At 43.0% G+C, this 27282-nt stretch overlaps 1 protein-coding gene across 13 annotated transcripts in view; it reads right to left on the bottom strand.

Annotated features, from left to right (window-relative positions):
- itpr3 (inositol 1,4,5-trisphosphate receptor, type 3) overlaps positions 1-27282 on the bottom strand; it is a 373289-nt gene that overhangs the window by 33508 nt on the left and 312499 nt on the right. For 10 of the 13 annotated variants that reach the window (XM_086045958.1, XM_086045973.1, XM_086045979.1 and 7 more), the window contains 4 exons: positions 14529-14693; positions 14269-14458; positions 14082-14186; positions 8636-8754 (listed from right to left, as the gene is read on the bottom strand). In XM_086045958.1, the coding sequence (XP_085902084.1) occupies positions 8636-8754; positions 14082-14186; positions 14269-14458; positions 14529-14693 (579 nt within the window). The other 3 variants (XR_015088794.1, XM_086046039.1, XM_086046029.1) reach the window with 3 other exon arrangements.

The following is a 27282-nucleotide window of genomic DNA, read 5'->3' as shown; positions in this document are numbered from 1 at the left end:
CCGGGAGGGACTCAGAGTCGAGCCGCTGCTCCTCCGCGTCGAGAGGAGCCAGTTGAGGTGGCTCGGGCATCTGATTAGGATGCCTCCTGGACGCCTCCCTGGTGAGGTGTTCCGGGCATGTCCCACCGGCAGGAGACCCCGAGGACGACCCAGAACACGCTGGAGAGACTATGTCTCCCGGCTTGCCTGGGAACGCCTTGGGATCCTTCCGGAAGAGCTGGAGGATGTTGCTGGGGAGAGGGAAGTCTGGGCTTCCCTGCTGAAGCTGCTGCCTCCGCGACCCGACTTCGGATAAGCGGGAGATAATGGATGGATGGAGGTATCTGGTCTATGCTTTAAATTGATTTTCTTTTTCAATCCAACAATCTTAATAGTTGCATCATTAGAACATGAATTCGTTAAAATACATGGGCGAGAAAGGAACAGAGGCATTCCACTTTCAGTGCCTCCAGCAACTACACACACATGAATTGCAGACGCAGGCAGTTGGCGGGAGCCCTCACAGAAGCAGCATTGCTGTTTGTCTTTATATCGTCAAAACGCGTTTTATCACACATGTACTGCACATGCTGACATTCAAAAGTCTAATATAGTTCATGAATGTGTGTGACATATTTATATTTTATGTTGAACAGTAAGGAGTTGAGTGAAGCATAATTGATAGCTTTAAAAACAATATTTCAATTAAAGTCAAATTGAAATACTGGCTAATCTTCTAATTTGGGTTCACATTTTTATATCGACTCCAGTGATTTAGTACCTCACCAGTCATGAACCTCAGTGCAAGTCACTTAGCCATCAGGGACAAAATTCAGGGTTACTTCTACTATTGACTACGTAAAACCTCTCTCACACACACACACACACTAATGAAACTCATGCATGAAGACGCACACACACACACACACACACACACCCATGCACATGCGCACGCACACCCCCACACGCACATGCACGCACCACATGCACACTATAGTCACTACTGAAATGCTCTCACATTCACTACAGAAATGGTCTTATACACACCAGAGTTATAATAGTTGCAGATTTTTCATTACAGATAGTTTTTATATTGTTATGACCTTTGTTTTTTAAAGTCAGGTATTTTTAATTAGTTTTTAGAGTAGATTTGTTCATTTTATATTTCTGGAACTGCATTGTTTTAGTTATCAGTTTTAAATTTGTTTTACTTTTTTATATATATGGAGTACTTGTCAAGTGCAACATGAAAAAGAAACTAAGTATTGACGACTAAAGAAAACAAAGTGTGAACAACTTTTTTGACCTTCCTTCTTCCTTTTGGACGTAAAGCAATATGGAAATAAATATTTTAAAAATGAACCCCAAAAGCTTAGGTATAATTTTAATTGAAAAAGATTAAAAAGAAAGACATTTTCAGTACAATTATAGTTAGTTGTAGTTAGTTTTGCAAACCTAAGATAGTTTTACACTGTAAAAACAAAAATTCTAATTAATAGGAAATTATTAGTGAACCTAACTCAAAAATCATTAAAGAGACACTTGGATGAGCTTAACATTGGCACTTATATAATAGGTTTGCATGTAAAAATGACATCAGTACTAAAATGCCCCCCCCCCAAAAAAAGACTCTGTAATGATTAAAGGGCTTTTTTTGTGATTAGATTTACAACAAATTGGCCCGCCCCCCTTGTGGAGCTCGGCTTGTTATTTTTTTGGTCTCAGCAGTCTACTTCACGGGAGGGAGGCAAGCGTGGTAATGTTGCTCGCTTTGTCAGTTCTGGTGTCTAAAACGGCGACCGATCGCCACCAAAATGCAAATGCACCTTTCTATTCTTGTCCACTTCAACCTGTGAAAGTAGTAATTGAATAAAAGTGTTCTGCACAATAGTTTGGATCTATTGACAGCAAACATGAGCTCAGCATGATCACCTCCACAAAATCAAAAATACTATGGCGATTTCTTCTCCACTTACACAAGCTGAAGCGGACATGAGCAGGAATGCGCACACGAACCCCGACTGGTTATATTTCGGACATTCAGCTACGGTAAACTCGTCGAGGCAGACTGCGGCTGGGAGCGAGCAGCAGGTAGCCATTAGGCAATCATTGATCTTTAATCCCTCCCTGGCTAACAGTAGGATAATGGCACAGCTAACAGCAACAACTAGCTTCAGACCGTTAAAACAAAAGGCACAACAACATTAGCTCCTTACTGCCCGTCCAGCCTGCGTCGATTTTCATGTCCCGACACCGCACAGCTTCGGCGTGAGAGTGAGCTAAGACCTCATCAAACACCGGGGCTGTCTTGAACGTGCACATCATTGCGGAGATGATGTGCATGTGCTTTCAGCCGAGTGTGGCCACATTGGAACGCACCATTTCGGTTGTTACGTTCCAAATTGGACAGCGTGTTGTAGGTCAAAGAACTGGGGCAATTCCTCATCCAAATAAATGTGCACGTCTACTCATTCCCACTTCAGTCTCTGTAAATATCCTGACTGGTGTTCTAATCGGGATGTCCACATTTTGGTGCCAATTGGACGTTATAAGCAATGAAAATACAATGATTTCCAATGGAGCATTTGTAATCGGCCCCTCCAGTGACTCCGACCGAACAAGGATAGAACGGTAGGGGGCGCGGCCATTTTCCTCATTAACAAGAGGCGTTATTCATGGAGTCACTTATTTCCTAATTTCCCCCAAATTTATTGACAAAAAATAAAAATGACTACTATTTTTATTTTCCCGATCAAAAAATATATAAAATGAACTTGTTAGTGAAAACATGGCCATCCCAACCAACCCTTTAACCTGTTATGAACACTAATCTTAGATAAGTAAGTAGAAATTTTGGGTTAGGGAACCTGCTTAACTTAATGTAACCCAGTCCAGTTAAATTGAATGGAACAAGTTATTGTCCCAGGGTCCTTTGCGGGTTCTTCCAGACCTGCGCAGATCTGCCCCATCTCATTTGCGTGCCTATCTCAACTCATTGGAAAAGCCACGGTGGAAGTCAACCCTTTCATGCAAAGTGGTCACTACAGTGGACAGCTATTTAAAAGTTGCTTTTGCCTATATTAATTAAACTAAAAAATATATTTAGATTTTAAATAATAACATTAAATCATAATTGATGTATGAAAGGGTTAAAAATATTTTTTTAAATTTAGATTAATTAATAAAGGCGAAAGCAACTTTTAAATAGCTGTCCACTGTAGTGACCACTATGCATGAAAGGGTTAATGGAACCTGTAAGCAGCCCCTTTCGTGTTAACCAATGTTACTTGGTGAGTAAACTATTTGATCAACCGCCAAGGTTTTGTTGTTGGTCTTGCTGTTGTTGTGTATAGACCACCACTGAGTGAGACCCTTGGTGAAGTGTGAGGAAACGGCTGGCAGCCCCATGCCCGTCTACCGGATGGTCAAACACAGCCCGGAGCTCAGTCCTGAACTGGGAGTAGTCAGAGGAGAAGACAGGGTTACTTTCAACAGCTGAAATGGCCCAGCTGAGGGCCTTGTCAGTCAAGAGAGACATGATGAGTACAATCTTAGAACCATCTGTGGAGTATATGGATGGCTGATGCATAAACAGAAATGCACATTGTGCAAGGAAACCTCTCAGAATATTGAAATTGCCATCGAAGGGCCTTGGGCTTGCTAAACTGGGCTCATCTTGAGGCTGTAATTGAACAAGTGGATTGGGGCTGGGGTTGGTGTTGGGGCTGGGAATAGGGTTACCCCTTGCTGCAACTTGGGCTGAGAGGGAGTCCAGAGTCTGCTGTATGGCAGCCACAGTCACTGCCATAGCTTCCATCTGGGATGAGAGACCATCCACGGAGCTGGCTGTAATCCGAGATGAACACTTGAGGGTAGCGATCTGTGATTGCAGGGTAGGGAAGGCCTTGTTCAGCTCCTGCTGGAGTTTGGAAAGATCCTTCGCCTGTTTATCCACCTCCCTGCGTAGCGCAGTTGGGCTCATGTCCCCTGCTCCCGGGGACCCAGCTTGGCTCGTTATGGCTTGAACGTTCTATTAGCCCCTAGCAATTGAAATAGCCAAATGCGGCGGGCACCCCAGAAGCAGAGAAATAGAACAAGAGTTCACAAGAGGAATTTTAATGAGAACCTGAATTCCTATAATAGTTAAGTACATGAGGGTCCTGAGTCCAAAGGAGGAGGTTCGAGTCCAGAGAAGGTCCAAGGGGTGGGTCCAATGGAGAGCAGAGTAAAAGGGGCGAGGATGAGGCCGTAGACACCGGTTTGTAGCACGGAGGGAGTCAATAGATGGAGAACATAGGATGTGATTAATTGTTGATCAAATAGTAACAAAGTCTGCAGAAATAAAGAAGTTGAGTAGCATAAACTTGACATTCAAATGCGAGACAGCTTTGAACTAACCACAAAGGTAAACGTTCAAGCACTGGTTGCTTGTCCTCAGCAGGCTTTTGAAGGCAGTCGTCTTGATTGAAGGCGGCTGCAGCTGGGCTGATTTGAATCCTCCCCACCTGTGCTGGCTGAGGCAGAAGCCTGGCTCAGCGGTTAGAAGGAGGGGCAGGGACCCTTGCCGTATAATGGCGCAACAGTTTGTTTGATAACCCTTCAAGCGCCATGATAAAAAAACAAAACATTTTTGATATCAAAAATTCAAAAGGCTGCAACTTTTGAAACTTTAAAGTTGGATATTCATTTATCACTTTCTAAGATCTTGTGGGCATATATGGTTCAATTGTGATGAGGCTCCACAATTTAACCTACTGTGCAAGACATACAGGAAATCAGCAAGCTCAGAAAATGTCAAGTGCATGTTAATAGCTGACAAATGTAAGCATCAGATTCAATCTTTCCCATCTCCCACACAAACCCAACCATCACCGCAGTCATTTACGGAGTAACCGACAGCACACAGCTGCTCTAATGAATGTGCGTTATCGGTGCAGTCTTTCCTGTGTGTGCCATTGAATTGACAGCATTTTCCTAATGTTCCTCACTATTAAGATAGTCATTATTAGTGGTGATTAAAATATTCAGAGTTGGGCACTAGACCATTTTTTGCCGGTCAGGCCGCGACCCTCCAACCTTGACTTGGGTACCCTTTCGGCCGTGACACTCCGGCCATATTCATAAACATTGTCTGCCCCGCTCCGCTTGTCTTGCGTTTGAATGTCAAGTTTATGCTGCTTAAGTTCTTTATTTCTGCAGACCTTGTTACTATTTGATCAACAATTAACCACATCCTATGCTCTCCATCTATTGACTCCCTCCGTGCTACAAACCGGTGTCTACGGCCTCATCTTCGCCCCTTTTTCTCTGCTCTCCATTGGACCCACCCCTTGCACCTTCTCTGGACTCGAACCTCCTCCTTTGGACTCAGGACACTCATGCACTTAATTATTATAGGAATTCAGGTTCCCATTAAAATTCCTCTTGTGAACTCTTGGTCTATTTCTCTGCTTCTGGGGTGCCCGCCGCATTTGGCTATTTCAATCGCTAGGGGCTAACAGAACGTTCAAGCCATAACGAGCCAAGCTGGGTCCCAGGGAGCAGGGGACATGAGCCCAACTGCGCTACGCAGGGAGGTGGATAAACAGGCGAAGGATCTTTCCAAACTCCAGCAGGAGCTGAACAAGGCCTTCCCTACCCTGCAATCACAGATCGCTACCCTCAAGGGTTCATCTCGGACTACAGTCAGCTCCGTGGGTGGTCTCTCAACCCAGGTGGAAGCTATGGCTGGCATACAGCAGACTCTGGACTCTCTCTCAGCCCAAGTTGCAGCAAGGGTTGGTGTTCCCAGCCCCAACACCAACCCCAGCCCCAATCCACTTGTTCAATTGCAGCCTCAAGCTGAGCCCAGTTTAGAAAGTCCAAGGCCCTTCGATGGCAATTTCAATAATCTGAGAGGTTTCCTTGCACAATGTGCATTTCTGTTCATGCAATCAGCCATCCAGATATTCCACAGATGGTTCTAAGATTGCACTCATCATGGCTCTCTTGACTGACAAGGCCCTCAGCTGGGCCATTTCATCTGTTGAAAGTAACCCTGTCTTCTCCTCTGATTACTCCCAGTTCAGGACTGAGCTCCGGGCTGTGTTTGACCATCCAGTAGACGGGCATGGGCCTGCCAGCAGTTTCCTCACACTCCACCAGTGGTCTCGCTCAGTTGTGGACTATACACTGGAGTTCAGAATCTTGGCAATGGAGAACCGTTGGGATGACACCGTCCTTCACAGCATCTACCACAAGGGATTGAGTGATGCCGTGAAAGACCTCCTAGTCAGTGACAAACCGGAGACCCTCAGTGACCTGATCCACCTCGCCCTCAAGATGGACGCTTGGCTTCAGGAATGTCAGATGGACAGAGCACATTGCAACCCCACTCGCTCAGCTCCCTGCCGCTCCACAACCTCAGCCGCTGCTCCTGCCTCTGTTAGTTCAGCCCAGCCCTCTCGTCCTAACCCGCTTCCTGTGATTCCACCTGCTTCCGGCTCTGGAGAGCCCATGAAGGTTGGATGGTCTCGACTTACATGAGAGGAGAGGGAACTGAGACTGATAAACCAACTTTGCCTTTACTGTGGAGAACCAGGATATTTCATTAGGACCTGCCCGACTTGCCCAAACGTCGCAGCTCACTTAGGGGTGATTCTGGTGAGCAAGGCTATCATCTCTTGGGCCTAGCCTAACCAACCGCCTTTTCCCTTGTACCCTTACCTGGGACAAGCAGTCCCTATCCATCAGTGCCCTCATTGACTCGGATGCCGATGAGAGCCTGATGGATATTTCTGTAGCCCGCCAGGCAGGGATTCCAATAGTTCCCCTAGATACACTATGTCTCCTCGGGCCATTGATGGACATCCTTTAGGTCCCATTTCACACTCCACTGAGACCCTCACCCTCACTCTCTCTGGTAATCAATCGGTTTCCTAGATCTGCATGCTCCCACAGCGCCCCTAGTGATAGGGAGACCATGGTTGGAGAGGCACGAACCTCACATCTCTTGGGCCTTGTGGCGGGTCCTGGGTTGGAGTGCACCTTGTCGTGCGACCTGTCTGCGCTCTGCCCTGTCCCAACCCAGCAGGCCCAGGCCTCTGTCCTGTCCTCCGGACCTCACTGGTGTTCCCACTGCTTATCACGACCTAGAACCGGTGTTTAGTAAGGACATGGCCCTTTCACTCCCCCCTCACCGACCATATGATTGTTCCATTGACCTCCTTCCGGGGGCTGTCCTTGCCGAGGGGCGGCTCTATAACATCTCCCTTCCGGAGAAGGAGGCAATGCGTGATTATATCATTGAGTCCCTGGCCTTTGGTATAATAATAAGACCATCGTCATCCCCCCTTGAGGCAGGCTTCTTTTTTGTGACGAAGAGAGATGGCGGCCTGAGGCCTTGTATTGACTATCGCCCTCTCAACGACATCACTGTGAAGAATAGATATCCTCTTCCTCTTCTTAGTTCCACTTTTGAGCCACTAACACACGCCCGAGTGTTCACCAAGCTAGATCTTCACAATGCCTACCACCTTGTCTCGATCCAAGAAGGCGATGAGTGGAAAACGGCCTGCAACACCCACCTCGGCCATTTTGAATACCTCGTGATGCCATTTGGACTGTCCAACGCCCTGGCCGTCTTCCAGGCTCTCGTCAATGACGTACTCCGGTATATGCTGAATGTCTTTGTGGTGCATGACATCCTTGTGTTCTCCAGGTCTTTAGAAGATCACCATCCGCATCCCCGCAAGGTCCTGGAGGGACTGTTGGAGAACCGTCTCTATGTCAAGGCTGAGAAGTGTGTCTTCCACTCAGATACAGTGACGTATCTTGGGAATGTGGTCGAAGGGGGATGCATGCGTATTGATCCTGCCAAGGTCAAGGCGATGGTGGAGTGGCCACGCCCCACAGACCGGACCCAGCTAAGGCGGTTCCTGGGCTTTGCCGGTTTTGTCCGGCGGTTCAGCAAGGGGTTCAGCCAAGTGGCAGCCCCTCTCCAGCTGACTTCTCCAGCATACCCTTTCACCTGGACACCTGAGACGGAGGCAGCGTTCTCCAGGCTAAAGGATCTGTTCAGAACAGCTCCTGTGCTCATCCACCCAGATCCTTCTCGGTAATTCATCGTCGAGGTGGACATCTCTGTCACGGGCATTGGGGCCGTCCTATCTCAGCGGTCGGAGGACCAGAGAATCCACCCCTGCGCCTACTTCTCTGGATGCCTGAACGCTGCGGAGAAAAACTATGACATGGGGAACAAGGAGCTTCTGGCAGTCCATATCTCGCTGAGCAGCGAAGGTCTGCAGCAGTGTCCACACCTAGCGAATGTTGTTTTTTCATCAGGGTCCGTTCAATGTTGTAAACAGTTGCAAAGACCTTCGCCAGACATTCCCAAACAGTTTTTCTTGTTGCAATCACATTTTGAACAAGTTCAAAATTTCTTGCCCACGCATTTCCAGGTTACCCATGGTGAGGGTGTCAGAAGCCTAGACGGAAGAATCGCTGCGCATTGAGAGTGCGCAGGGGAGCCGACTAAGAATTTGACTTAAACGTGAACGGGTGAATATCCCCCTACGTGCAGCCACATGGGGTGGCACTGCTTGGTGCAGCAGCAACTCACTCCAAAATACACATAAAAGCTATGCGAAGTGGTAACACGAGCAAAGGAAGCGCTTACATTCTTGGAGGGCTGACGGAGAACGTCACCCACTCCACCACCGTTCCTCAGGCCATGATTCAGCACCGTCACGATACACATCAGCAGCGTGTCGCAGGCGCGCTCACTGCTCGACTCGTCTGCAGGACAAAATCAAAATGCAAACTATTTCATGTTTGACATGCACAAATAGAGGTGTGCATTATGGAAAAAATATATAACCTGATACAGGTAAATTTATACGATACATATATCACAAAATAGTATTTTTCCTTAAAATTACATGAAATCATTGGCAATTTACTGGAACACCACTCAATTTATGAACTACAATGAAATGAAAAAAAAAAAAGATTACAGATAAAATAAAACACACGTATTGTGGCCAAATAAATACCATTGAGAATATATGGTACTATAACCACTTTTCAAGGAATGCAGTGAAGTGCAAAAAAATAAATAAATAAATGTAACAGTGCTTCAAGTAACATTCAAGTATGCCTACCATTTATGGTTCCACTATAAGTGCTAATAAATGAACTGTTTCAGAGGTTGAGTTTTAGGAATATGAACAAGGAAAGATTGTCAGCTTGTTCTGAAGGTTTGACTGTGATGCCTCAGTATGAACATTAGAGGCTTGAGTAAAAGGAGTATGTAGATAACAGTGGGGAACACAATCCAAAACTGAGCACAGTTTTTCTATTTCACGCCAGGTTTTTGAGCTATAAGACCCAGTTTTCTTAAAATATTTAATAAATGTGTATTTCATATAAAAATATATATTCAATATGAAAATATTAATGTTCAATATGAAAATAAAACACCAAAATGCCATAGTTGCAAGCTTTGAAAAATACAGAAAATGCATTAAATGAAATACAACTTGTCCATGGTTAAATGGTTCAGAGAAATCCCAGCACTAATCCCCCAAATTGCTACTATGCTAGTGTTCTGTTGTATATATTGATAGGGTCCCACTTCCAGCTGCCTCCTTTTTAGGTCCAGTCATCCATGCCTTTGTGACATCTCGGCTAAATTACTGTAATGCACTTTATTTTGGAGTCGGACAGTCCTCTCTCAAACGTCTCCAGTTGGTCCGAAAATGCTGCTGCTCACCTCCTAACTGGAGCTCGGAAGACGGAGCACATAACACCAATTCTGGCCTCCCTTCACTGGCTCCCAGTGCATTTTAGGGTTCATTTTAAGATGCTTCTATTTGTTTATAAGTCTTTAAACGGCCTTGCCCCGGAGTACCTCTCCAAGCTCCTCTACTCCTACGCAACTTCTCAGGTTTGTAGAGTAGACGCTGCTCAAGGTGCCGAGGACTAAGCAGAGCCTCAGAGGGGATCGAGCCTTCTCTGTTGCTGGTCCTTCCCTTTGGAATGACCTTCCATTGAATGCTAGGCAACACCCCGTCTCTGTCCATTTTTAAAACACGTTTGAAGACACATTTCTATTCTTTGGCTTTTGATCCAACCTGAAACTGAAAGTTTTTGGCTGTTTTCCGGTGTCTATTGTATTTAGTGCTTTGCCTTAACTTACTGCTTTCACTTGTTGAATTATGTATTTTGTTGTTTTATGTAAAGTGCTTTGTTACAGCTGTAGCTGTTGTGAAATGCGTTAAATAAATAAAATTGTGTTGTATAGTATTGTATTGTATACTCCAACATGTTTCACTAGTTGGAGTTATTAAACATTGTCTATATACAGAAGTCAGGCATGAATTGTGTGTGTTTGGGTCAAAGTATTAACCTCTAGTTTGGTTCTTTGAACCCAAAGATCACTGTGGCTGGACTCCAGAAATGTAGTAGGGAGATGGGAGAAAGTTACACAAAGTCAACTATCACTGCAGCCCTCCACCGATCAGGGCTTTATTGCAGAGTAGTCCAACGGAAGCCTCGCCCGCAGAGATTTTTCAGAAAAAAACACATAAATGACTTCAAAATCTTAAACATTAAAGAAAGACCCTGTTAAGTCAATTGTGTGTGTTTTCAAATACATAAAATATGCTGGAAGATAAGTGTTGAGCATATTGGGAAAGACGGAGATAAATTAAACACTATTTTGCTGCGATAAAGCATAAAACCCTCTCAGTTGTCCTGATTTTTTGGGCGGTGCAAAAATGGGGACGAGCTGATGCAACCAAGGAACAGCATGAGTCGCCCCTCCCCACTATATAAGTGCCCTCATTTCATTTGTAATGATTCAGCGCAATTATCACTTACCTATTGATAATAAGTTGCCCCATTTCTACCACTACAACATGCAGTGAGCCATCAAGCTATGCCCACCCTAAAGTGTTATATGTTTTGTGTTATTTGGGCTAAAATTTCTCTGCCGTGTGCATGCATGAGTAATGAACAAAGCAAGATATCGGCGAAACAGGCGGCCCCGTGTGATTTTGTGGCTAACTCTACTGAAATGCATCGAAAAGATTTTTATACGGTCTAGCCACATTGGCTAAAAGATTGCATGACCCAGCACCAACCCTGGACCTACTAATCCTCCCTTCTCTTTCCCATTTCTCCCTCACATTATGTGTGCTCCCCCTTTAGCCACATTGATGCTGTTGTATAATTTAGAAATTATTTTGATTATGGAAAGTGATTTTATTAATGATATAAATGTTTCATAAATCTTTGATCAGCTTGCTTTTTAATGTTCTGATTAAATTAGTGTCTGATTTGTAAGAACCCGAAGAAATCTTCAGATCTCAACCCATGCTTTTGTATTAAAGTTCCAAATGACTGAGGTGGCCCCGAAACTTTTAAGTTAGGCATATATGTGCTCCTACGAAAAATAGTTAGGCTGGAGCGCTGATTATTAATATATACAATACAATACAATACAATTTTATCTATATAGTGCATTTCATAACAGCTAGAGTTGTAACAAAGCACTTTACAAACAATACAATAAATAGAGCAAAATAATAAAAGGCTGTGATACATGTATTAATAAATATAGACATACATAATATATAACATGTAAATAAAGAGCCGAAAATTTCAGGTCTGATCAAAAGCAAGAGAAAAGAAATGTGTCTTCAACCGGGTTTTAAAAAGAGAGGGGGCTTGCCTAACAACCAATGGGAGGTCATTCCAGAGGGAAGGACCAGCAACAGAAAAGGCTCGATCCTCTCTGAGGCTCCGCTTGGTCCTCGGCACCTCGAGCAGCGCCTGGTCCGCAGACCTGAGGCTGCGGGAACTGGAGGAGCTCGTAGAGGTACGCCGGGGCGAGGCCAATAAATGATTTAAAGACAAATAGGAGAAGCTTAAATTGGACCCTGAAATGCACTGGGAGCCAGGGAAGGGGGGCCAGAATTGGTGTTATGAGCTCGATCTTCCGCGCTCCGGTTAGTAGGCGGGCAGCATCATTTTGGACCAACTGGAGACGTTTGAGGGAGGACTGGCTGACTCCAAAATAAAGTGCATTGCAGTAATCTAGCCAAGATGTAAAAAAGGCATGGATGACTATTTCTAAGTGCTGATGGGAAAGGAAGGGATTTACCTTAGCCAGCTGTCTAAGGTGAAAGAACCTCGACTTTACAAAAGCGCTGATTTGCTGGTCCAATTTAAGATCACTGTCCATTTTGAAACCCAAGTTTAAGACTGTTGGCTTTAGATATGAAACCAGGGGGCCCAGGTCAACAGGATGGGATGGAGACGAGCCACTGGGACCGAACAACATAACTTATGTTTTCTTTTCATTGAAATTTAGTGACATCCAGTCTTTGATGTCCTCTAGGGAGGACAAAATTGATCTTAAGGAGAAAGCCTCTTTATTGCTTATAGATTTGACAGTCATCCACGTAGCAGTGGAAGGAAATACTGTGTTTTCTAAGGATGGACCCCAGGGGCAACAAATACACTGAGAACAGCAATGGTCCCAAAATAGAACCCTGTAGAACACCATACGATAGAGGGGCAGAGCGGGAATCAGAGGAACCTAGGCTAACAGAAAAAGTCCATCCATCCATTATCCATACCGCTTATCCTCACAAGGGTCGCGGGGCGTGCTGGAGCCTATCCCAGCTGTCTTCGGGCAGTAGGCGGGGGACACCCTGAATTGGTTGCCAGCCAATCGCAGGGTACACAGAGACAAACATCCATACTCACAATCGCACCTAGGGGCAATTTAGAGTGTCTAATCAACTTACCATGCATGTTTTTGGAATGTGGGAGGAAACCGGAGTACCCGGAGCAAACCCACGCAGGCACGGGGAGAACATGCAAACTCCACACAGCCGAGGCCGGGGCCGGGATCGAACCCACAACCTCTGAACTGTGAGGCGGACGTGCTAACCAGTCGGCCAACATGCCGCCAGAAAACGTCCTGCCAGCTAAATAGGATCTAAACCACTCTAGATCGCATCCACTAATGCCCCCTTGGTGTTGTAAGCGAGTTAAAAGAATACTGTGGTCTACAGTATCGAAAGCTGCAGTCAAATGGCCCCCGTTGGACTCCTTCACTTTTCTCTGGTAACCACACAGGGTGCCCCGCCTACTGCCCGAAGACAGCTGGGATAGGCTCCCTTGTAAGGATAACCGGGGTGGAAGAGCACGGTGTCGAAGTTTGATGGTCATTTGAAGGATTATCGAAGAAAAAAGGGGTTTAATTCATCACTGCTTGTAGTTTCAGTTTTGTATTACAATTACTAAATATTACAGTACTGATTATTATTCATTATTAGTAATAATCATACTGTACATGACTGGAAAACGATCAGCATCCAGTTAACCCATTAAGGCCTGAAGCACCTTTCTCAACAGCTCCCCAAAACCTAAGGTCGCCTTTGGAATTACCCTTGAAAACCTGAGGTTCTCCCGGAAATTCAACACACACAAAATGATTAATATCTGAGCCCCGTAGCGGACAGAAACATAATTCCAAAATAATTAAAGAGCTCAGACGTGGCTTTTGCACAGGCAGAATTTATTATTATTTACTGTTTCAATCGAAGATGTGTCGGTGCAAGAGAAGCACCATTTTAATTAAAAAAAAATCGAGTGGTAATTACCATCCTTATTCTGTTACAAAGACGTCAATATTGTAATTGTCTACAAACCATATCATATCACGTTGCACTGGTCGTGCACGTCGTCTATATATCACTGCCATTACTTACTTTAATCAGAGCTCCCGCCGATCGACGGCGTCCGCCATTAGTCTACCTAGGGCTCGAAAAAAATCCACGACATCCTCCGCGGTCTCACGTCACGTGTATATTCTGATGCATTCAGTTGGCTAAGAGATTGAGGATTGGATTAAAAAAGGACAGTGACGTATTCGCTCTCCCGGTTTGAAAGGTAGAAAGACGCAACAGCGCTCCTGGTTCTAGTGGTAGAAACGCGGTTATGCGTTCCCGGGCTTAATGGGTTAATGCCGGTGACGTTGGTGATTCATTTTCTGGGCATCACTTTCATGTCATACTTAAAAGCACTTTGAACCAAAAGTGAATGCATACCACTTTCCTCGCTCTCAGCCGCAACATCTTCTTCCACCATACAGCGGATGCCATCTGTGGAACACGACTTGAGGAATTCCTGTGCAGTATTTCTCTGCAGAGTAGCTGACAAAGCAAATGCTCAGTTAGCATTCGCTTGCAAGACTTAGATGGTATGACCTCTTAGGAGGAACCATGGTGACATTACCTGGGGCAATCTGCGGCAGCGGGTCCACTTCCATGATGAAGTCCTCCTTGAGGCACAGGAAACCCACGATGGAAAAGAGGTAGACAAGGATGAGGGCAAGCAGCGCAGTCAGCAGGATGGAGCGTCCGTTGCGTGTCACGCTCTTGATCACATTGAACAGTGTCTCCTCGCGGTAAATCAGGTCAAAGAGCTGACAACGAGGATACGCTTGTTAGAAGCAGCATGCCTTCGCACATCAGCAGAGCTCACTAGCTACATACCAGGATGCTGTAGAATAGTTCGTGCACAAAGAGGCCTAATGTGGAAGTTAGCACATAGCCCAGATGGTACAGGAACTCCACATCCATCACCATGGCCTTGTAGCCCATGATGAACGTCCCGTTGTTACCCACAAAACTCACCACAAACACCACCTTGTTGATCAGCTGCAAGAAAGACAGCAACCATGTTGTTCTATCTCGGGTTGGGCATCGATAACAGGTATGGAGTGGAACCGGGACCATCATTACGGTTCTCCTGGAATCGTTCAGATTTTCAAATGTCAGTGCTAAATTCCGATTCCGAATTAGCTGCGCGGAAGAAGCACGAACAAAGAAAGACTGATAGAAAATGTGTGCCCACGGTGCGCGCAGCCCCTCGTGCCGCCTACGTTGCGGCATGAGTGCATTGCTGCTCATCCCCACTGGCTGCTTCTCTCGGTGAGCCCCTCCGCCCGCAGGACATGGACATGGACATGTGCCCTTTCTGTGGATCTCCCCAGCTGCGGCGACCGCTGGGACCCTGCAGTGGTAGTGTTCGCCCTTCGTGGGTTAGATGATCCTGCCCGAAAAATACTGTTTCACACACTCCTAACCCCACTCCTTCTAAAAATAAAAATAGAAATGTAAAACTTAACTCACAAGAACGTATCTGTCAAACCCTCTCTGTTTTAAAAGGTACTGTTACCATATTACTTCTTAGATAAGCTGGTCTAAACTTAGACTTTGAAGTTTTTGGTGACCGAACAAGCACATGCAACAGCGGCTTGGAGTAAGGCTATCCCACTTGCAAAACATTTTCCAAAAGAGTTTCTTCGAAAGGAACAAATACTTTAATGATGGCACATTTACGAGCGCACCACCCATCACTGTTTGACAAATTCAATTTAATAATGTATTTACATAACACTGTCTACACATAAACGTTTCCAGCCAGCTGTGAGTTAGTGTCATGCATTGGTGAAATAAATTGTAAGCTTGCTACCAACAGCGAGGGATCCCGCTCAGTGACAGTGGCTATGTGTGCCCTGCGACTGGCTGGCGACCAGTTCGGGGTGTAGTCTGCCTTCGCCCATTGACGGTCGGGATAGGCTCCAGCAACTCCCCGCGACCCTATATAGGATAAGCGGTTTGGAAGATGACATGACATGACAAGCTTGCTACCAAGGCTGATAATGTGGCTAACTAAGATAGCAAACATGATAACATTGAGAGACTGGTCCTTGTCCACCTGCGCCCCCTGGTGAGCTCCTCAATGGACCCACTCCAGTTCGCATATCAGCCTGGCATCAGTGTGGATGATGCCATCATCTACCTCCTCCACACTTCACTCTCCCACCTGGAGAAGGCGGGGAGCACTGTGAGGATCATGTTCTTTGATTTCTCCAGTGCTTTCAACACCATCCAGCCCACCCTACTGGGAGACAAGCTGGAGCAGGCGGAGGTGGCCCACCACCTCACCACATGGATCCAGGACTACCTCACAAACCGGCCACAGTATGTGAGGACACAGGACTGTGTGTCTGACGTGCTCCTCTGTAGCACGGGGGCCCCACAGGGAACTGTCTTGGCTCCCTTCCTGTTCACCCTCTACACCTCGGACTTCAACTACAACACCCCTACCTGTCACCTGCAGAAGTTCTCTGACGACTCTGCGATTGTCGGCCTCATCACAGGCGGAGATGATCGTACAGAGAACTTACTCAGGGTTTTGTGGACTGGTGCCAGCAGAACTGCCTCCTGATCAATGCGGGGAAATCCAAAGAAATGGTGGTGAATTTCGGTCGGCACCAGCAATCTTCACCTGCACCAGTGAATATCCGGGGAACAGATGTTGAGAGAGTCTCAACTTACAAGTACCTGGGTGTTGATCTGAACAATAAACTAGACTGGTGCGACAACACAGACACCCTCTATAGGATGAGTCAGAGCAGACTCTTCCTACTCAGGAGACAGGTCTTTTGGGGTTCATGGGACACTCCTCAGGAACTTTTATGACTCGGTGGTTGCATCGGTCATCTTCCAGGGAGTGGTCACCTGGGCAGGCGGCGTCTCGGCCTGGGACAAGAAGCGGCTGGACAAACTGGTCAAGAGTGCCGGCTCTGTCCTGGGCTGCTCTCTGGACTCTGTGGACTCGGTGGGGGACAGGAGGATGTTGGCCAAGCTGTCATCAATGCTGGGCAACCCAGACCACCCCCTCCAGGGCACCCTAACAGCACTCCACAGCACCTTCAGTGACATACTGTTACACCCTCGCTGTGCAAAGGAGAGATTCCGCCGTTCCTTTTTGCCTGCTGCTGTCAGACTCTTTAACAAGAACATTGTGTAGTCTCTACAAACTGGCGGACATTAGTGCAATTGTGCAGTCCTGCACCTGAGCTCATATCGTGCAATACCCAATATTACCCACTACTTTTTATGTAGATGTATGTTGGTGTGTATATACATGTGTATATACACGTTACTGCGTATATTTACATAGGTTTGATCCTGAATGTTTGCCGTCAATGTTATACATTAATGGCTACATTATGCCGCCGTCCCTGTGTGACCTATATCTTTGCTGCTGTAACAATGAAAATTTCCCCACTGTGGGATCAATAAAGGCGTTCTTATCTCTTATCTTATTACAAAGCAGAAAAGTAGGTCCATATTTTTCTGCGAAAAATGTAACTTTACTATTGTGCTAAAATAATAAAGAGAGAGAGAGGGAGAGCGAGAGAGAGAGAGAGAGAGAGAGAGAGAGAGAGAGACAGAGAGAAGACTGAGTAGATATGTGCATATAATAAGCACGCATGCATCAACATCAAATTTGTTTTGATTTTATTTATATTTTTATGAAAGCAACACCATGTAAGTTTTCGGTTTTCATTGATTATTGCGGCGCCTTGTGGATAAAGGCGGTAGTACTTTGACTAAATCAACCACATTTCCCATGAGCGTCTGCACAATGTCGTACTGTCGTGAAATCCTGAGCTCTCGCTCGCCTGCAGTTGGACTGAATTGCATTTCTACTCCCAGTGGCTGTGTTTAGGATGAATAGCGATGATGTAGTAAATCGAATTGTGTCTCAACAATATAATATAACGATGTTGCAAATGAAGGTTTAAGTTTGGTTTTGAACCGTATTTCTGACGGAAATTAAATATCTATTATGCCGTTTATTATGACGTTAAATATCTATTATGACGTCGACTTCTCTAGTAGGGTTGGACACTGGGAACCGGGAACCAAGTGGAACCGGGACAAGCACTTCAGTTCTCCCAGAATCTTTCAGGTTTTAAAATGTCGGTGCCACATTCCAATTCCTAATCCATCTTGCAGAGGAAGACGCCCAAAACAAACAAAGTACCAGAGCTGGCCCTCGCTTAACCGCCACGGCGTCCTGCACATTTAATCAACCACGCGGTCCCGGTCCATCGTTTGTCAGTCACAACCAATCGGCGTCGGGAAAACAATCTTCCCATGACTATCTTGCTATGTTGCCAGACGTAATCAGACAAGAACAGGACATGAATTCTGGTGCAAGTGATCCAGATATTTGACTACGGGATCCCAAAAAAGGAGATTATATGTGATTATATGTGAGATTATAAACCATTTAGATATTAGCATCCATGCCAGAGTCTTAAATAAATAAATAAATAAATAAATAAAATAATAACAAATTAATAGAGTTTAATAATAAATACATAATGACACAACACCTTGTATTAAGTTTTTGTTTTCTTGTTATTGTTTTTTCTATCAAAATGCTTTGCATTGGTGAGGGGGTACTTGGCTAAAAACATATCTACGTTTATAGTTTTCACAGGGGGCTAACTAAAGAAAAACGAGAGATGGATAGACGGGACACTTTTCACTTTAAGTTTTAATAGCAGGACACACTGGACATGACCTATAACATAATGTTAAAATTTGATGTTGTGGCAATCTCCAAGATTTGGTTTAGGACTTGACAAAGAGCTGGAGGACGATGGAATATTTAGACAAAACAGCAGATAAAAGGCATGGAAGTATTGGTTTGTTTGTGAAAATGAGCACAGAATGTAATATTGATAAGTATGTGACAATCGCCATTGATGACCTGATGAAGGAATGATATCTGTTGCGCATTAGTCCCTGGTGTACAAAGTTGACGAAAGCATTACTGATTTTTTTCCCAATTTATATTTATTAACCACATATTTTGGACAGGTGGGCCAGGGGAGATTGGCACATCTGCCTCACAGTGTAGAAGTCGTGTGTTCAAATCCGGCCCCGGCCTTCCTGTGTGGAGTTTGCATGTTCTCCACATGCCTGTGTGGGTTTCCTCCAGGTAATCAAATCAATTGACGACTGGATCACATTAAATGATAGAGGTTTGTGGATTTCCCTTAAGGCTCAGTTTTACGGGCCCAAGTTATTTGTCTTTTATATATGATATAAAGTATCACAAATTGTGAAGTAAATGATCTTTGCTGATGGTATAAATATTTTTGTTGCCCTGGACATGATATTATTAACCTAATAAGGAATGGACTGAATAAACGATTTAAGAAAACAATCTTAATTTTTTGCTTCGTGAAGTGGAAGCAGAATGGTTTTGTATTGGATTTGACAAATGAATTAATTATGTATAATTGTGTTTTTATGGAGTTGGAACTACATGGAGTCTGTGGAGCTATGTTCTTTGGCTTGAACATAGGCCATGAGCTTTGCTTAAAGACACATATGGGAAACAATTAAGATGTAGAAAGTGTTAGAAGCAATACGGTCAAAAAAAAAAATTGCAAAATGTCTATAATTAATTGAGAGTAATCATGTTTTTCAACTACAACTTTTTACAAGGCTTGGAAACGATATTTACTTGACTAAAATGTTGGAATTAATACGAAAAAAAGAAAAGTTTGATTCAGAGGATATTCTAATAGCCTTTTTTGAGCCCCGAATATTATTATTTTCCTGTAAAATACAACTGTTGAGCAACGCACCAAAGAGGTACAAGTAATATGGTATTTGAATTGCGCTTTGCAAAGTGAAAAATTATTTTGGATTTCTATAATGAACCATAGAGTAAGTATTTAAAGCAAAACTACGTAGAGGCCCGTCTTGGTGACAGTGATCTCTGCTCTAAGTTTGGCTGCAAAGTGAGCAAAGGGAATCTGCCACAGCAAGTAAATAAAACTGAGTTAACCGAGTTAATTTTCATGTGTTATAAAATTTTGATTAATCTCTGTAATTAATGCTTTTTGACATTTGGAATTTTGGCAGCCCTAATTAGAATCTATTGTAGACCTATTAATTACAGTTGAGTTGAATTTAGACACTGGAGGGTGGGAATAAGAATGATGATGAACACATTTTTTGGAGGTCAATTATTATTATTATTTCATATTTATTTTCGTCTCTCAATTCAACATTAATATTACTTAGGGAAATTAGGAAATTGTGGATTTGTTGTTATTGGACGCTCTGAATTAAATTAACCACATTGTTTTCTTTATCTGACCATGGGTGGAGAAAGCAGGGGCGTAACTGGAATTTTTTCACTGCCGTGGCCGAAGTTGAACAACACCTCAATGAGGAGTGGCCCTATGTGCCTCCTTATATGTGTGCATTTTATCTCATGAAACCATGGCTGTGGATGGTATGATGAACAATAAATGATCTGTCATTGTTGTTTGGTTTCTATAATGTGAAGTGATTATTTTATTGACGTTGACTGTGAGAATTGAATGTTCTTGACTTTAAAGAGATTATTTTAGTGTTTGCATTCAGACCATTTGTAAATGTATAATTTAAATATGCAGTTAATATTAAAAATGTGGCAGAGTCCCATATGAAAAAGCCTACAATATATGGGTTATACATGGCAGGGATCATATCTTCCTTACACAAAACGAGTAGAATTATCCTTATGTATAAGATATATAATATATATAAATGACATAAATTGTATGTGTTTGTACATGGAGGGTTTGAAGCACAGGTGATCCACATATAATTCAGTTAAAACATAATTTTCAGGTGAAACTTTTAAAAACCTTTTCCATACGGGATCAAGAGGTCAAAGCGTAGACTACTGTATCCATGTGAAAGTGGCAGGAAAATCACAGATACCAAATTTTCCACTAGATGGTCAGGGGCGTTGGCCACCCCTTGGACCTCTGTGGCTACAAACCTGGGAAAAGTGTAAGTTTTTGGCAGTATTTAGAATACATTTTAAGACGATCTGTGTTTCTGTTTTTGCTGTTAAAAGATTGAATGCTTTGGTATGGTGAGTATCTGTTTTGGGAGATTAAAACTGTTTTGGGATAGGTTTTAATTGATGCATTCTTTCTCCATGTTCTATATATATCCTTAAGACAGGGAATACTTAGCAATTGGTTCTGAAAATTTGACTAAATAGTTCTTTATCGGGCGGCACAGTGGTCGACCAGTTCAGGGTGTCCCCCGCCTACTGCCCAAAGACAGCTGGGATAGGCTCCAGCACGCCCCGCGACCCTTGTGAGGATAAGCGGTACAGATAATGGATGGATGGATGGATAGTTCTTTATCTATTTACCAAGTGATATGTATCATATATAAACAGGCTGGATGATAGATGTTCTGTGAAGTTAAGACGACCTTTGTCGTGACAATTCTAAAGGGACAAGACATTGTTTCATAAAATACCGGACTGCAAACTTTGTTATCTACGAGCTGGTTGACATTACAGGTCCAGGATTCCCAACCATGTCCAGGGGGAACAAGAAGAGCTACATCACAGTGATTGGATGGGCAAAATCCACCGATGACAGTGATAAACTTTGCCACACGGTGGCTGAATCGAGTAACTGCTAGCACAAATTTTAATGTACAAATGGCGGACGCGTGTCTCTGAGTGGAATTGAAAAGCAACTTTTTGCGGAGTGAATGAGATCCTAACCAGTGAATAAAGGTGTGAACGGAAGGTGGAAGTTTGAATGTGTGGCTGAGATTTGAGAGGATGTTTAAGGGACGGGCCCCCGGGATGGAAAACCTGATTTGGGGACCGACAAGCCCTCTTCAGCACTTGGGGGGGCAATGGGTCCATGGACCTGATCAACCCATTGCATCAATCCCATTGCATTCCCAGGTACCGATTTGCAATATTGCTATTGAAAAAAAAAAAAAAATCAACAAGCATTTTTTTTGACTAACCAAATTCATCCATCAAGTAATTGAATAATTGGACTGCAAATGGAGAAAACACAAGACAGGTGTTGATAAACCTGAAATTTGAATGAAATTTGACTATGAACTAGAGAATGCAATTTCTGGAGAAATTGCGTATGAAGGCGAAGGAAGCTGAAAAGAAACTGCGGAATGTATTGGAATGAAGTTGAATAAAGTTAAATGATACTGAATAAAGTTGAATAAAGTGGAATGTTGTTGAATAAAGTTGAATGAAGTTAAATAAAGTGGAATAAAAATGAATGATGCTGAATAAAGTTGAATGAGACTGAATAAAGTTGAATGATACTGAATGAAGTTGAATGAACCCTATGAAAAATCTTGTAATGAGCAGGAATCAAACCAGCGCTGCCCACTCACAACTTGGCGTGAGTACCACTACACCATCAGGGACTTCACTTATGTGAAGTGTTGAATGTGCCATTCGGAATGAACGGTGAATTCTTGAATGTTTAGATTAAGGTTGAATAAGGTTGAATTTTTGGGAAGTAGGAATTGTGGGTGATGTGAAATGTGAGTTGAATGAGCTGAACAAAATTGATGGAATTAGAATGAAGTTGAATGACCTCTATGAAATATTGTGGAATGAGCGGGAATTGAACCAACGCAGCAAATGGGGAAGTGTTGAATGTGCCCATTGGAAATGAATGGGGTTTTTGGCGGTGAAAAAAGTTACATTTTGGGGGAACTGTAAATGTTAGGGGAAAAAAATACAAGTTTTGATGGCATGAGTTTTTGGAATAATTTGAAATTTGAACGGGGTGAATCGGATGAAGTATGTGGCAGTAGTTACAGTTTGAATTTGCCATTGGAAATGAATGGGTTTTTTTGGTTTGAAAAAGGTTTAATTTTGGGGGAACCGTAAATGTTAGGGGTGAAAACAAAAAGGAGCAGCCATGGCATACATTTTTTGAATAGTTTAAAGTTCGAACGGGGTGAATCGGATGAAGTATGTGGAAGTAGCGGCACACCAACGTTTTGGAGTGGCAAAAAAGGAGCAATATCATAGTAATACTAGAGAATGCAATTTCTGGAGTAATTGCGTGTGAAGGCTAAGGAAGCAGAAAATAAAATGCGGAATGCGTTGAAATGAAGTTGAATAAAGTGGGATAAAGTTGAATGATGCTGAATAAAGTTGAAATACACTAAATGAAGTTCAATACAGTGGAATGAAGTTGAATAAAGTGGAATTAAGTTGAATGGTGCTGAATAAAGTTAAATGATACTGAATAAAGTTTAATTAAGTGCGATGAAGTTGAATTAACTATGAAAAGTTGTGGAATGTTTTGGAATGAGGGGGAATCGATCCAACGCTGCCTGCACACAATTCAGCGTGTGTACCACAAGACCATCAAGGACCTAACTGGAAGGTAAAACTGAAATGTTGAACGCCGAAGTGGGACTGAATGGCAAATTCAATTTTTGGGAAGTATGAAATGCAGGCGTGTTGAAAAGCTGAAACAATGTGAGTTGAATGAAGTGGAATGAAGTTGAATGAAGGTGAATGAAGTTGAATGAAACAATGTGAGTTGAATGAAGTGGAATGAAGTTGAATGAAGAAGAATGAAGTTGAATGAAGTGGAATGAAGTTTAACAATACTGAATGAAGTGGAAAGTAGTTGAATGAAGTTGAATGATCTCGAATGATGTACAATGGCCTGGACGGACGACAAAAAAACAGAAGGGGAGCAAGAAAAGAGAAAGTAAGGCAACACTGAATTCCGGGTCACTTCCAGGTCATTTGGGTCACTTCAAGGTCACTTCCGGTTCATTTCCGGGTCATTTGGGTAACTTCCGGTTGGTTTTCGGGTCATTTGGGTCACTTTTGGTTCATTTCCGCATCATTTAGGTCACTTCCGGTCCATTTCCGGGTCATTTGGGTCACTTCCGGTTCATTTCCGGGTCATTAAGGTCACTCTGGTCCATTTCCGGGTCATTTGGGTCACTCCCTGTTGATTTTGGGCTCGGGATGAGTATCATTAGTCTACCTAATCTCCCTGCCCAAGATGGCCGCCGCACTGTGGAGACCGCGGGGTGAGTATCCCCAGTCTAGCTAATGTCCCTGACCAAGATGGCCGCCGCACTGGGGAGACCTCGGGGTGAGTATCCCCAGTCTAGCTAATGTCCCTGTCCAAGATGGCCGCCGCACTGGGGAGACCTCGGGGTGAGTATCCCCAGTCTAACTAATGTCCCTGTCCAAGATGGCCGCCGCACTGGGGAGACCTCGAGGTGAGTATCCCCAGTTAGCTAATGTCCCTGTCCAAGATGGGCGCCGGACTGGGACAATAACACTCATCCACTGGAAATGAATGGTGAAATTGTGTTGGTTTTTGAAGGGTGAATGAGTTGAATGTGTGGGAAGTAGGAATTTTTGGTGTTGAAAAGTTGAATGAGTTGAATGGCATGAATTTGTGGAAATTGGGAAGGTGTAAGTGTGAAAAGTTAAATCTGCCAATGGAAACGAATAGTGAATAGTTGAATTTTTGTGGGTTTTTTAAGTGTGCATGAGTTGAATGTGTGGGAAGTAGGAATTTTGGGGTATTGAAAAGCTGAATGTGAGTTGAATGAGTTGAATGACTTGAATTTGTGGAAGTTGGGAAGGTGTAAACGAGCAACGTTGAAGGTTCCAATAGAAATTAATGGCTAATAGTTGATTTTTTGTGGGTGAATGACTTGAATGTGTGGGAAGTACGGATTTTGGGGGTGTTGAAAAGTTGAATGTGGGTTGAATGAGTTGAATGACTTGAATTTGTGGAAATTGGAATGGTGTAAACGCTAAAAGTTAAATCTGCCAATGGAAATGCATGGTGAATAGTATAATTTTTGTGGGGTTTTTAAGTGTGCATGAGTTGAATTTGTGGGAAGTAGGAATTTTGGGGTGTTGAAAAGATGAATGTGAGTTGAATGAGTTGAATGACTTGAATTTGTGGAAGTTGGGAAGGTGTAAACGTGAAACGTTTAAGGTTCCAATAGAAATTAATGGCTAATAGTTGAATTTTTGTGGGTGAATGACTTGAATGTGTGGGTAGTACGGATTTGGGGGGTGTTGAAAAGTTGAATGTGAGCTGAATGAGTTGAATGACTTGAATTTGTGGAAATTGGAATGGTGTAAATGTGAAAAGTTGAATGTGCCAATGGAAATGAATGGTGGAATTTTGTGAGTTTTTTAACGGGTGAATAAGTTGAATGTTTGGGAAGCAGGAATTGTGGGTGTGTTGAAAAGCTTTTCCATTGTGAGTTGAATGAGTTGAATCTTGTGAATTTGAAATTGGAATGGTGGAAATGGGGAAATGTTGAAAGTGCCATTGGAAATGAATGGGTTTTTTGGGGGTGAAAAATGGGAAATTATTGGGGAAACAGTACATTTGGGGAACGTAAAAAAATACTACCCCGGAAGGCATGAATTTTCTGAATGTTTTGAAACTTGAATGAAGTGAATCGGGTGAAAAATGTGGAAGAAGTCGCACGTCAAAAAAGTGGAGTGGAATAATAATAATAAACTGTAGGAACAACATATGTGTGAAGGCCTTCACACAACTAGAGAATGCAATTTCTGGAGAAATTGCGTGTGAAGGTGAAGGAAGCTGAGAAGAAACTGCGGAATGCTTCGGAATGAAGTGGAATTAAGTTGAATAAAGTTGAATGAGACTGAATAAAGTTGAATGATACTGAATAAAATTGAAAAAGAAGAATGAAGTTGAATGAACTCTATAAAAAATGTTTGATTGTGCAGGAATCGAACCAGCGCTGCCCACTTACAACTTGGCATTTGTACCACTACACTATCAAGGACTTAACTGGATAGCTATAAAACTGAAATCTTGAATGTGCAAGTGGGACTGAATGGCAAATGTTTTTTTTTAAGGTTAAATAATTTGAATTTTTGGGAAGTATGAATTGCAGGTGTGTTGAAAAGCTAAACCAATGTGAGTTGAATGACCTAAATGAAGTTGAATGAACTCTATGAAAAGTTTTGGACTGAGTGGGAATCGAACAACCACTGCCCACTCACCACTCAGCATGTGTACACATTACACTATCAGTAACCACTACACTATCAGAGACTTCAAAATCTGAAAAGTTGAATGTGCAAGTGCAAGTGTGTTGAAAAGCTTACCGAAGTTGAATGACCGCTTTTTTTTAAGGTTGAATAATTTGAATTTTTGGGAAGTATGAAGTTGAATGAGCTGAATGTTGTGAATTTTAAATATTGAGGGTTTAAATGTGAAGTGTTGAATGTGCCATTGGGAATGATAGGTGAATTTTTGGAATGTTTTTTTTTTTAACTAAATAATTAGAATTTTTGCCAGGTATGAATTGCGGGTTTGTTGAAATGATTAACCAATGTAAGTTGAATGTGATTGTTTTTTAAAGGTTGAATGATTTGAATTTTGGGGAAGTAGGAATTGTGTGTGATGTGTAATGTGAGTTGAATGAGATGAATGAAGTTGAATGAGCTGAATGAGGTTGAATGGCCTCCATGAGCGGGAATCGAATTAGCACGGCAGATGGGGAAGTTTTGAACGTCCCATTGGAAATAAATGGGGTTTTTCGGGGTGAAAAAAGTTTTGATTTTGGGGGAACCATAAATGTTAGGGGCAAAAAAATATATACGTTTTGATGGCATGAATTTTTGGAATAATTTGAAATTTGAACGGGGTGAATCGGATGAAGTATGTGGAAGTAGTTACAGTTTGAATTTGCCATTGGAAATGAATAGGCTTTTTGGGGGTGAAAAAAGTTTAGTTTTGGGGGAACCATAAAAGTTAGGGGGAAAACAAAACAAAAGCCTCAATATCATGAATTATTGGAATAGTTTAAAGTTTGAACGGGGTGAATCGGATGAAGTATGTGGAAGTAGCGGAAGCCAAGGTTTTGGAGCGGCAAAAATGAAGCAATAGTGTGTAACACTAGAGAATGCAATTTCTGGAGAAATTGCGTGTGAAGGCGAAGGAAGCTGAAAAGAAACTGTACAATGCATTCGAATGAAGTTGAATTGAGTTGAATAAAGTGAAATAATACTGAATAAAGTTGAATGATACTGAATGAAGTTGAATAAATTTGAATGAAGTTGAATAAAGTGTAATAAAATCGAATGATGCTGAATAAAGTTGAATGAGACTGAATAAAGTAGAATGGCACCAAATAAAGTTGAATCAAGAGGACCGAAAAAAAAATTGAAACAAGAATGGAATGGAAAAGAAACTGCGGAATGTGTTGTAATGAAGTTAAATGAAGTTGAATAACGTTAATTGATACTGAATACATTTGAATGATACTGAATGAAGTTGAGAGTCACTGATAGTGTAGTGGTACACACGCCTGAGTTGTGTGTGGGCAGCGTGGGATCGATTCCCGCTCAGTGACGGTGTCTGTGTGTGCCCTGCGACTGGCTGGCGACCAGTTCGGGGTGTAGTCTGCCTTCGCCTGTTGACAGCTGGGATAGGCTCCAGCACCTCCCCGCGACCCTGTATAGGATAAGCAGTTTGGAAGATGACATGACATGAATGAAGTTGAATAAAGTGGAATAAAGTCGAATGATGCTGAATAAAGTTGAATG

This window comes from Filicampus tigris, chromosome 1 (genome assembly GCF_054856515.1).
Source record: "Filicampus tigris isolate MCC_2025a chromosome 1, RoL_Ftig_1.0, whole genome shotgun sequence".
NCBI lineage: Eukaryota > Metazoa > Chordata > Actinopteri > Syngnathiformes > Syngnathidae > Filicampus > Filicampus tigris.
The sequence above is the reverse complement of the archived record's forward strand: the minus strand, read 5'-3'. Positions and strand labels throughout refer to the sequence as shown.